The sequence below is a fragment of the Kockiozyma suomiensis genome (assembly GCF_038497685.1).
Source record: "Kockiozyma suomiensis strain NRRL Y-17356 unplaced genomic scaffold V2V93scaffold_23, whole genome shotgun sequence".
NCBI lineage: Eukaryota > Fungi > Ascomycota > Lipomycetes > Lipomycetales > Lipomycetaceae > Kockiozyma > Kockiozyma suomiensis.
Window position 1 is genome coordinate 71,958 of NW_027117686.1, and position 11,089 is coordinate 83,046.

The 11,089-nt window shown below is 43.9% G+C and overlaps 5 protein-coding genes across 5 annotated transcripts; 3 read left to right on the plus strand and 2 right to left on the minus strand.

The window, feature by feature from the left end:
* Positions 1 to 163: 163 nt before the first annotated feature.
* Positions 164 to 3,134, minus strand: V2V93DRAFT_389223 (fungal-specific transcription factor domain-containing protein). The gene is made up of 2 exons (XM_066912353.1): positions 2,588 to 3,134; positions 164 to 2,530 (listed from the first exon to the last, which is right to left on the minus strand). The coding sequence occupies exons 1-2, from the start codon at positions 2,907 to 2,909 to the stop codon at positions 228 to 230; spliced, it is 2,625 nt and encodes an 874-aa protein (XP_066762900.1). The 5' UTR covers positions 2,910 to 3,134; the 3' UTR covers positions 164 to 227.
* Positions 3,135 to 3,444: 310 nt separating this feature from the next.
* V2V93DRAFT_389224 (uncharacterized protein) lies at positions 3,445 to 4,422 on the plus strand (the record flags this gene model as incomplete). The annotated part of the gene is made up of 3 exons (XM_066912354.1): positions 3,445 to 3,671; positions 3,731 to 4,061; positions 4,097 to 4,422. The coding sequence occupies exons 1-3, from the start codon at positions 3,621 to 3,623 to the stop codon at positions 4,420 to 4,422; spliced, it is 708 nt and encodes a 235-aa protein (XP_066762901.1). The 5' UTR covers positions 3,445 to 3,620.
* Positions 4,423 to 5,816: 1,394 nt separating this feature from the next.
* V2V93DRAFT_376958 (rhamnose mutarotase) lies at positions 5,817 to 6,296 on the plus strand. The gene has a single exon (XM_066911881.1). It carries the CDS (start codon positions 5,835 to 5,837, stop codon positions 6,198 to 6,200), a length of 366 nt encoding a protein of 121 aa, XP_066762902.1. The 5' UTR covers positions 5,817 to 5,834; the 3' UTR covers positions 6,201 to 6,296.
* Positions 6,297 to 7,615: 1,319 nt separating this feature from the next.
* V2V93DRAFT_329880 (uncharacterized protein) lies at positions 7,616 to 8,509 on the minus strand (the record flags this gene model as incomplete). The annotated part of the gene is made up of 2 exons (XM_066907639.1): positions 7,616 to 7,960; positions 8,015 to 8,509. 2 exons carry the CDS (start codon positions 8,507 to 8,509, stop codon positions 7,616 to 7,618), a joined length of 840 nt encoding a protein of 279 aa, XP_066762903.1.
* Positions 8,510 to 9,105: 596 nt separating this feature from the next.
* V2V93DRAFT_361698 (general substrate transporter) lies at positions 9,106 to 10,777 on the plus strand (the record flags this gene model as incomplete). Its single annotated transcript, XM_066908168.1, has 4 exons — positions 9,106 to 9,210; positions 9,263 to 9,402; positions 9,455 to 10,269; positions 10,326 to 10,777. 4 exons carry the CDS (start codon positions 9,106 to 9,108, stop codon positions 10,775 to 10,777), a joined length of 1,512 nt encoding a protein of 503 aa, XP_066762904.1.
* Positions 10,778 to 11,089: the final 312 nt, after the last annotated feature.

The following is an 11,089-nucleotide window of genomic DNA, read 5'->3' on the forward strand; positions in this document are numbered from 1 at the left end:
GCAGTTCGGCCATACTCATTATATCTATTATAGCTATGGAATTATTGCTTCCGAACTCTTCATCGGTATTTCATATCTTAAAACCTCATCGTATATAGAGCAAAGTCCCATTTGATTAAAGAAAATTTACGAAAATATGTAGCATTAAATAGTAGCAAATTTAGGGCTAATATATATTCATGACTAAATATCTAATCATTGACCTTTGTTGATTTTTACTTCAAACATTAAAGCTCGTAAATTTCCTTTCCCAAACTCCTTTGTACACATCCTTCCAAAATGGCTATCATTTCTTCAAGTAATTCCCATTCACTACCTCGCAAAGACAATATAACCCATTTTAACAAACCAACAGTGAGATGCCTATTCTCCATTTGATCAAGATCAGATGGTGTTACTGCTCCTCGATTCATTCTCTCCAAAAATGCTCTACCAGATTCGGCCGCCATCGCCCACTCTTGCTCTTTTGATGCTAGCCCATTCTGCGACGCTCGTCGTGTGTCGACTAGCATTTTAGACTCCGGCCCGCATCGGCAGTACGCATACGCCCAATAGACCAACGTGCAATGCACAATCATCGCTGCCCGGTGAATAAATATATCATCAACAGCCGAATACCCGCACGGCGTGGCTGACTCAACAACAGGAGAAATCCGATATATCTTAGGGGATTCGTCACCAAGTATCAGTGTCTTGTAGAGCGCTTTCAGTGAGTGATAAGCAGCTTCGATACCTCCGGGCGACTGCGCCCATTCGTACATATGACGCTTCGATGCCAAAACATCTTGCTCCAACGTAGACCGACCGAGAACCCGTTTATCATAACAAAATACATGCAAATCATACCTAGCAACATGCATACAGATCTGTGCCATATGATGTAGAAGAACAAACATGGGCCCCATATCTGAGTCAGAATTAGAGCATGAATCTACACTTGCAGCATCTGATACTAAAACTTTTTGCTTTTGATGCCTTTGCGGAACGTAATCCGTAAGCCAAAAGTCGTATGCACGAGATATAGTTGATTTCCAAGTGTCGCGGAACGAGCCCCACCCTATTGAAGACACTTGGAGAGCTTGATGTGACATTTGAATAGCGAGCGACATTACACCGCAACTGAGAACAAGTCTGCCCAAGCTATCAACCTCAACAGTCTGCTGGTTCAATATGCGTTTCAGAGCGACAAGAAATGGCAGAGCAGGCTTGCTCAATAACTGTTTTCTCTGATCTTCAGTCGAGTCCCAAATTGCTTCATCACAAGGAAGAGAGAGTCGCATTTCATGAGCAAACATCAAAATACTGTGTCCAAATAATATAGAATGTGTTACATCTAGAATAAAAGCGACAAAAACTGCCCGCTTAATAGATTCAGCTTCTACCCACCGTTTCCAGGTATTCTCGTCACCGTCTCCTGGGATCGACACAGTCGAGCTATCATGCAATGTAGATCCTCGTCGGATTAACTGCAGGGTCGCTCCGTGATGTATATGTGCACGCTCATGTAGCCGGCGAGTTGACAACATTTTTTCGTAAATTTCAAGCAGTAATAGGCTCTGCAAAACCCATGCCTTTGTTGGAGGGTGAAAGTCAGGAGAACCAAAGATTATCCATCTCAGTGGTTCCGCGATCTGTTCCGTAATATGCCTAGCACGAGCATATGAACCACCAATTAGTGTCATGCTCAAAAGAAGAGGAGCAGGGGCAAGGTCAACGTCAAAAGAACGACGATGAAGGATAGGAAATTGAAAGTGAAATTTTTCCCAATACAGGTCCATGTACTCGCGGACTTTTGGAAGGAGGAAGTCTGGCTCGTTTTGTAAACTTGGAACGAGTTTGAGAAGTCCTTCTCTTGCCTGCTCGGACATGATCTTGTATTGGGAAAACTGAGGAGGCGTAGACATCTGAGAAATATCAATAATTGGAGATTCAAGAAATGAATTAAAATCGTCCGGTGCAAAGTAATCCCTATTTCCAGACAGCATTCCATCCGAAAAGAGCCAGTCAATCAGATCCGTGGATGATGCCGCCGTAGCGGTGGGATTATCAGTCATCGGGCGGACATCAGCAAATTCAGTCGGCAAAGGAGCACTCATTAACTTGGCAATTGATAGTGGCGCTTGAGTACCTGTGATATCGTCGAAGCCTACTGAAAGCGATTGGTACGACGACGCCACGGCTGGAGAAGAAGTGTCTACTTCGCCACTATTATCCGGAACACTGAATTTCAGCGGCTCTGCAAAATTAGTATCTGGCGTAAAACCTGAATCTGGCTTGAGATCTTCATTAAGCAATTCTGATACTGTCTCTATCTTCGGTACGACCACTGATTGGGTGTCAGTTAATGGTGACCTAGAGGTGGTTTTCGCATGATCAGGCGTAGGCGACACAGACGAGCCTGCATGGTCGTGGGCTTCAAAGTTCATGTTGCGACGACGATGGCGATCCAAATGACGAACAAGCAAGTCATCTCTCACGAAGCATTTTGTGCAGCCAGGCCATGAGCATGTGAAAATTTGCTTAGGTGCGTCTTTTATCGGGTCAGCATTCGAGTGAACTGGATACGAAATAAGAGAAAATAACTCACGATTCAGTCGATGGCGACCTAGGTGCTCAAATCTCGTGAAGCTTTTCTGGCAGCCAGGCTCGGTGCACACGAAAGATTTGGCCAAACCCTTTCGAGATTTAGCTTTTTTCTTCTGCGCACTGTCGCTATTTGTACTGCTGGGGTGTACACCATCGATATAGCTTTCAGTTGCTGCGACAGTTCGTTTGCCAAATGAATTCCATCCGCTCTGTAACTGGGTATCCGCGCTTCCAGACGAATCTTTAATAGACCTTATAGCGCTCTCATTTGCAGCAACAACCGAAGATACCATATAGGATTGCTTGGCGTGTTCCTCGGCCATATCTTGAGCGAAAAATGCGTTGTACTTATAAGAATGCTGCTAATGAAGTTTCAACTTTATTGATGTGGGGCAAGCATAATTAAGCTCTAGCATTTAAGGAGTACAAAAACGGTTCAAAGAATATGTCAAAGCAAGTTATCTGATTCTCAGCGTGAGAAGAAACTCGGTGTTGAATATATTTGACCGGCGTAGAGTGGAGAGTGCACGATGGTAGTAAGCAATTTGCGGGTGGAGATGATGCAGACCAGGAGCAATCAAACAACCCCGCACGGTTAGGGTAACACCTGTTAGTCTTAACCGTCTTACACTAACGTTAGTCATAGATTAGTAAACAATAGAGAACCCTGACTTTCGATGATACCCTGAACAGTCCGTAAACCGTTACCAGTATGAGTAAGGTTTAAATACGGCACTTGCAACCGGCCATAAAGCAATGAGGTAGGGTACTTGGTAGAAATGCTAGATAGGTGTAGGGGGGGGGCGTGCTATTTAGCGGAGGACGTATTATTAGTAGGTCTGGTAGGGTTTGGTAGGGTTTTAGTCTAGTTGTCCGCATAGGGGTAGAACTTTCGAGGGCAGTGGTTATTATGGAGGATTACGGCGAAGATAGTCTATAAGCTTGTATCGATTGTGCATCTTATAGATGAAGGCTGGAGGAGGGATACAGGTACTAAGACGTTTCATGTATGCTTCTATTGCATTTGTAAATCCATGATTAGATGTTTGCGGAATATGACGACCATCCCGGAAATGCATTCAAAAGTTCCGGAAGAAACTTGGGATTACTTTATTGCAAACTTCCTAAACTTTAGCGATTTCAGATTGCCAGTCGCGGGAGTGCGCTGAAGAATCTGCTACTTACAACTGCCTGTGGTTCTGTGGAGACGAACGGCGTATCATCTGTGGCTAGTCGAGACGCAAAGTGGTTTGGACAGAGATCGCCATCGGTTTCGCGTCCGATTGTGCGATCCGAGCAAGAGTATGGCTACTTTCCTCATGTACCTGCCACTTCAGCATCGACTGCGACCACCTATGCGACAACTAATCTTGTTGAAATACTAAATCAACGTCAACAAAAGTCTTCTTCTCTAGCGACAGGAACCTCACAAAACAGGTTCTCGCGCGATATGATGTCAATTGATTCAGTTTTGAGTGTGAGTCGAACAACTCTACTGCAAGTGCGGCAGCTGCTCCTTTGAGTTTTGGTAGCTCGCGTTTGGTGACACATTCGAACAACGAATCCGGATCTTCAGAGGGCTTGCTTCGAGATTTGTCATCGTCAGTGTCGCGTGGTCTGGGGTCTCTATTGAAGAAGAATAAGTTGATCAGACTGCAGTCATGGCGCAACTTTTTGGGCGGGGGAGGATCGTCTAGTGGAGGAGGAAGTGGACATGGACATGGACATGGACATGGACATGGACATGGGCAAAGAGAATGGATGTTGTCTTTCAATTTTGGTGAACTCGCCTCGGATAAAGAGAGAATGGACGAGTTGTATAGTTACTTGTTTTAATCTTTATCTTTTGTATTATACTGCTAGGCTTGTTTCATCTACATGCGTTGAAAGGTGTTTTTGTTTTTGCTTTTCATGTTGATTAATTTCAATTCACATCTTGCATGTAATATTCTTTTCAGTCATATTGAATAATTCGACATATCTAAAAATAACATCAGTAATGGATCAATTTCGCCTGATAATCCACCGAGCAGCTGACTTCTTCCACACAGTCGCGGAAGATCAAAAGGCTCTGTCTGCATTTATCCGCACCCCAAAACTCATATGTTCGGTTGCTTGACCTCTTTATTTGGGACATGAGACAGCTTAGCCAAGACTCAGAGGAGTAGGGTAACAAATCAAAGCGGATAGAATGGAAACAAGCCTGGGTGTGGCTCGATAGTTAGAACCCGATGCGATTGCTGTCTAGGGTTGGCTGAGTTAGCGTGAGGAAGCCGGGACAGGTCATGAACCCTACAAAATGGAGATGATTCCAGCGCATTTCAGTATTTGAGAGGTAGACATATGTGTTATATAAGACCTTAATAAATGCGCGGCCAAAACAACGCTGTAGTTGCACAATAAGCGGACAAAATGCTGAATCTTTAAAAGCTCATTACATGTTTCCCTGTATAATATCCATGTTTTCTGTTAGTCTCATCTTTGGCAACTCCCGCTGTATTTCGGTAACTTTAATACCTCATTTCGTCTTGCTTTAGTCCATATCTAGCTGTGGGAAGTCTAAGTGTTCTTCTACTATTGAAAGCAATCCTAAAGCCTTGCCGACTACCGCCCCCCACAATGATCTCAACGACCATATCCCACGCCGCAAGCCCCATGCAGCCACATAGCCTACTAAACCTTCGCCCTACATTTTCTGTTCTCGGATATCAATTCAGTACCCCTCTTCTCATGATTTTTCACGTGCCCGCGACTGCGCTGTAAAGTTCTGTATCGTGGTCTTTACTCCAATCGTCGGATTACTTTTATGTTCTCAAACATAGGGTACATTCACGCACAATCAGTCGCTAACTGACTGACAAATCTTTTCTCGAAAGCACTCAGAATCTATATTAATTATGCTCTTTCCAGATATCTTCTTTTCATATCTTCACTTCTTTCATATTCTAATTATAGCGTTCCAAAGTACGCCCTTAATCATGCGTGATCCCTCAAGAGTGAACTCCGTAAGCGTCTTCTTTGTGCTTAGTAAGGGATCTCGTGCTGATTCTTTAATGTGTATCGGTACGCAATCCTTCATTTAGCCGCACATTCTCTAATTCTTCTCATACCTTCACACCGAAGTCCTGCACTACGCAGCACATTTGATCGGACATCTTACCCCATAGTTCTGTTCTTTTCGTAATCTCTGCTTTGACGGTTATCACGCTTGATCTGTTCCTCCCCAATTTTGCTGTCTCATCGCGATCATGGTTGAAAGGTTTCCCGGAAAACGCATTTGCCAGATTGTGAAGGTCAGGCCTGAACATCTTGCTGAATACAAACGCGTACATGAAGCAGTGTGGCCAGAGGTTCTGCAGGAAATCCGAGAGAGCAACATCGTCGACTACTCTATTCACTATGAGCCCAGGAGCCAGCTCCTGATTGCGAGTTTTAAGTATATTGGTGACGACTGGGAGCGAGATTCACAACGTTCGTCGAATCATGAACCTACTAAGAAATGGTGGCAATTGACCGATGGAATGCAGCAGAGTCTGGTCGAGGGATCAACCGGATCGACTGATCCCCGTGGATGGTGGACGCCATTGGAGGAGGTCTTCCGTTTTGACTCTTAGATGCGCTACAAGATGCTCAGATGCTGGCAATTGCTTGATCATATTTGTTTGGGCCATCTTTTTCTACTGCTCTAGCGCTTTCAGCCTGCTCTTCGGGTGTAAGAGAGTGGCAGAGTGCGGAAGGATATTCATCTAGCAATATATAGATAGATAGAGAAGATGCTAGGCTTTCTTTGCTATTTTTAGTTTTCACAATTCTTCAAGTGGCATGTTGATAACTCATTAGGTTAAATATACAATCGAATAAAGATCGTTGATAGCCACTCTATTTCCAAGCGTGTTCCGCTGCATTGTGCTGCGAGCAGCTGTCCGCGCGGGCTTAGGGGGCGCGGTTAGGGCTTAACGTCTGGACCACTCCATCGCTCCGTAGCTCGGCACGGCGAAGGGCCGTCCCTACGAGTTTATGGTCGGGTTATGGTGAGGCTAGGGCTAAAAGCAGAATTAACAAAAAATAAATTATTGCTATTAGAAGAGCCTTACCTCTGCGCAATCTTCAAAGCTCTTCTTAGTTGGCGCTAGTTGGATAAGGGCGTCATCTTCCTCTGTACCTCTCATGCAGTGTCATTTCGTACTCGACGTGATCTGCTGTTGTCTTTGTCTATAGACGGACGCCTGATTATGCCCACAAAGGCCTAAACGAATGCTTGCTGAAAGGGGTAAATTCTAAATATAATTCCTTACGCGGCGGGCGCCATAATGATTAAGACGATATGGATACCAACAAAAAGGTTCTCCAGAGTCGTGACTATAATCGACTCTTTTGCAAACACTTTCTTTCAGGCATATCTTTTATAACCGAAAAATTATTTGACATACTCGACATATGGCTTACAGTCATGATTAATATCGAAAATCATGATGAAATATAATTAAAAACAATGATGAAATGGTACTGAGAAAACTCGATGGCAGGCAAGTGTATCTTCGTAGCACTTGCCAATGTTACACCCTATCTATCCTGTTGCTAGCTAACTAAACCAATCATGCAGACTGGTGTGCCCACTGTTTATGCACGACCTCTGTACCACACGCGAGTTTATTTGTTTTCTCACCTACAACATCATGAAGGAATAAAGAGCAAGAAAAGAAATATGTTAATCAAAAAAGCAGAAAGGGCAAGCCACAGGAAATATATATTAAGATAGCTTACACTGTTTATGTAGGCCTCACTAATATGATCATGATAATACCAGCATTGCAACAACCTAGGTCTTACCCCTTTGAAATCAAAACAAATTCAAACCTCTGACCGCGCTTGTAACGAAAGATTTGGACTCTCATCGGGTATATAGCGTTTGTTTATCCGAGCGCGTGTAGACAAAAAAAAAGGCTAGACGAGCTGTATGGTGTAAGGGTTTTTGTACGGTTTGCGTAGGGTTTCGACGAAATAAACAGAATATCATATAGATAAACGGCTATTTATTTTTAATATCGGCGGCCCCCAAAGTGCCAACTTTCTTCCACATCGCTTCAGTATCCGAAGAACCAAGCCACTCTTGGTGCTCTGGACTCAGGTATTCAGGGTCATGACGATGGTGCAGACCGCCTGCATCTACCTCATACACATGGCCATAATAGTTATTATCAATAAACATATTGATAGCTTTCATGTGATTCTCCATCGGTGTAAGGATATGCTTAGGATACGTACCCTCACCGATTGCTGTTATTCCTGATATAGTCAAGCCAGGAGCAAACGTGTTTAGATAAATCTTTTCTTTCGATAGTTTAGGTGCCATCGAACGCACAAGATGAATACACTATTGATTAATTATTAGCATTATGTTGAGAAAATTCATGGAATAGAAACTTACACCAGCCTTGGCTGCGCCATATATCGGCCCAGTAGGGAAAGGATGAATCCCGACTTGACTAGATGTAATTATTATATGTCCTCCTGGTACCTTGTTCTTGCGCAGAAAATACAAGGACAAATTTACGCTATATATGACAGCTTTGAGATCGACATCGATAACTAATGTATTAGGCTTGGAGGGTATTTCTTCAGTCTGGAAGAGCGAAGGGACTTGTTCAGGGATACCAGCATTGGCGCAAACCACATCAATTTTTCCCCAAAGTTTGATCGTCTTCTCAAAAACAGCAAGCTGACTCTCCCATGATGAAACATCGCATTTAATCGCTTCAGCGAAGTGACCAATGTTTACTGATTCTTTCAAAGCTAAGTCGTAATTCCAATCGGCCATCATAACATGGTAGCCCCGTGATACCAGCATTTTGGCGGCAGCCAGGCCGATCCCCGACGCCGAGCCAGTAACAATTGCTACCGGTCCATCCACTGAGGTTGTCATTCTGATGTTAAAAGTTTCTTATAGATATTTGATATCTTTGCTTCCTTAAATGGCAGGCGCTGGCCGCTTCTATAAATGTAGCAGAGCGGAGGCAAGACGCTTAAGGAGATCGTCGGACAAATTAGGCTGACAATAGAGGACACATAATGATTTGACTGTTCCGATCGTTACTTCGTGCAAATACTTGCCTTCTCTCGACAAACTGTGATAAACTCACCGAAGCGATCGCGAAATTGCGGCGTATTGAAGCTATGACCATGATACTGCGGGGTTACAATGAGGTTGCAGTTTGAATCATCTGGGTTTTGCGTGGTACTGACAGCGACTTGCCCATTCTGTTTGTCAAACTTACCCAACTCCGCACCAACTACACAGAGAATCTATAATTATGTATCTCTGGCGGGGTGGTATCACCTGCTTTGAGCGCTCTTTCGATATCAGGTCCACTCATGATGGTCATGGAGTGCGCATGATACTAGCCATAATATAAATTTTAGAAGATAGACCTATTAATGTACGTAATAGCTAGCATTTCCATCCTCATAAATTGTGCACCACCACCTACTATTTAGTTTTTGTGCATTTGAAAATTCATAATGGAGACAACCAAGCTGGAATCAGCTCTTGAAAAGCAGGAGGACATTCATATGGAAGAGACTGATTCCTTTCTATACGCCCCCACCACTTGGAAGAATTATGCTGTAAGCTTTTATTCAGAGTGACAGACTTGAAAAATCATGGCTAATATACTAGATCACAATAATTCTTTGTTCAGGATCATTCTTATACGGTTATACCTCAAACGTTATTTCTGGCGCTCTTGCTCTGTCTTCATTTTCTTCCAAATTTCTAGCGGACAACGAGTCTTCCCGCACCGGTGGCATAGTGGGTCTGTAAGGTATCTTACTATCAGCCTTTACTGGGAATGTGTTAACTTCATATCAGTTTTTATGCAGGTGGTGTTGCTGGTGCGCTTATTCAACAACCCATTTCTGATAGGTACGGCAGGCGAGCGGCTATGATAACAGCTGGCTTGTTTCTTCTGCTCGGATCAGCTCTTCAAGCTGGTTCTGTCGTATATTCAATGTTTGCCGTGGCCCGATTTATAGCAGGAATTGGAAGTTCAATTGGCTTCACCGTCCCGCCTGTTTTTATCAGCGAGTTGGCACCTCCTCACTCCCGCGGCAAATTAGTTTCATTCCACGTTGTGAGCTTTAACTGCGGCTATTTGATTTCTGCATTAGCATCGCTGGGATTTAGCTACATAAGCGGAAGCTACCAATGGCGTCTCAACTTCGCCATGAATACAGTTGCGGCAGTAGCGCTGATTGTTTTCATATACTTTGTTCCCGAATCGCCCCGATGGCTCGTTTCCCAAGACCGCGTGGATGAAGCAACTCAAATTCTCATGAACCTTCGCAAAACTAAAGATGATCCATCTGGATCTATCTGTTTTGCTGAAATAGCTGAAATTCAGCAGGAGGCTGAAGCAACAAAGAACTTGGAGCGAGGGTACCGACACATTCTTCGCACTCCTTCTCATAGAAAGCGGGCGTTGTGTACACTACTCGTTTGGTTTACTGGGATGAGTACTGGAGTTATGGTTATAGCAGTCTTATCAACTTTGCTGTTTGCTGGCCTTGGGTATAACTCCTCGGGTAGTCAGTTTGCTTTGTCGGCCGGCTGGCTTTGTTGCTGCATATTGAGTGCTGCAATTGGGGGATTCTTCGTCGATCGGGGTGGCCGTGTTCTTTTCATGGGTATATCACAATTATCTCGTTATCTAGCATCTATATCTCTGACAACAAGTGTATAGTTATCGGTGCGGCTGCCTGTGTTATAACTATGTCAGTGGAGACAGCAGCGCAAGCCAAATGGTTAGGCACTAATAACAAAGCGGGAAATGCCACCGCTGTGGCATTTTACTTTCTCTTTGCTGCTGTCTACAACGGCTTCTATGATACCGGATCATTTTGCTACACGGCAGAAATTTGGCCAAATCATTTACGAAGCGAAGGAGTGACCATTGCTATGGTGACTTTTTATTTAGTAAATATCACCTGGGCCACCCCAGCATCCGTCGCGTTGGCGAATATCGGCTGGAAATTCTATTTGGTGTTTATCAGTCTCACAACTGTTAATGCCTTTGTTCTTTGGTTTTATCTTCCAGAGACTAAGGGATTGACCTTGGAAGAAGTGGGCGTGAGGTTTGGTGATATACCCAACGTAGGTAGCAACAACGAGAAAGAGATTGAGAAGGTAGGCTAGCTAAAGCCGATAAAGCTGTGCGTGGCAGTTGCCGTCTGCGTGAGGGAATATTGCGGTTCAGGGTGCAAGCGTGCGGACGAAGGTGATCATGTTATTTAGCGAATGAGGCTAATTTTGTCTGAATAAAAAATGTCCATGAAGGTGGGGATGTAAAAAGTTTAAATAAAGCATCAGTAAGCCAGAAAAGGTTGCTGGCGGCGCGGCAAGGACAGTACTCCAGGGTTTAGTAGGGTTTAGTAGGGTTTAGTAGGGTTTAGTAGGGTTTAGTAGGGTTTAGTAGGGTTTAGTAGGGTTTAGTAGGGTTTAGTAGGG

What these genes read in the sequence shown, in the direction of transcription:
- V2V93DRAFT_389223 (XM_066912353.1), bottom strand. Translation starts at nt 2,909, where the DNA reads ATGGCCGAGGAACACGCCAAGCAATCCTATATGGTATCTTCGGTTGTT. An exon ending in AGGTCGCCATCGACTGAATC is followed by an intron (nt 2,531 to 2,587) that starts GTGAGTTATTTT and finishes ACCCGATAAAAG; the next exon opens with ACGCACCTAAGCAAATTTTC.
- V2V93DRAFT_376958 (XM_066911881.1), top strand. Translation starts at nt 5,835, where the DNA reads ATGGTTGAAAGGTTTCCCGGAAAACGCATTTGCCAGATTGTGAAGGTC.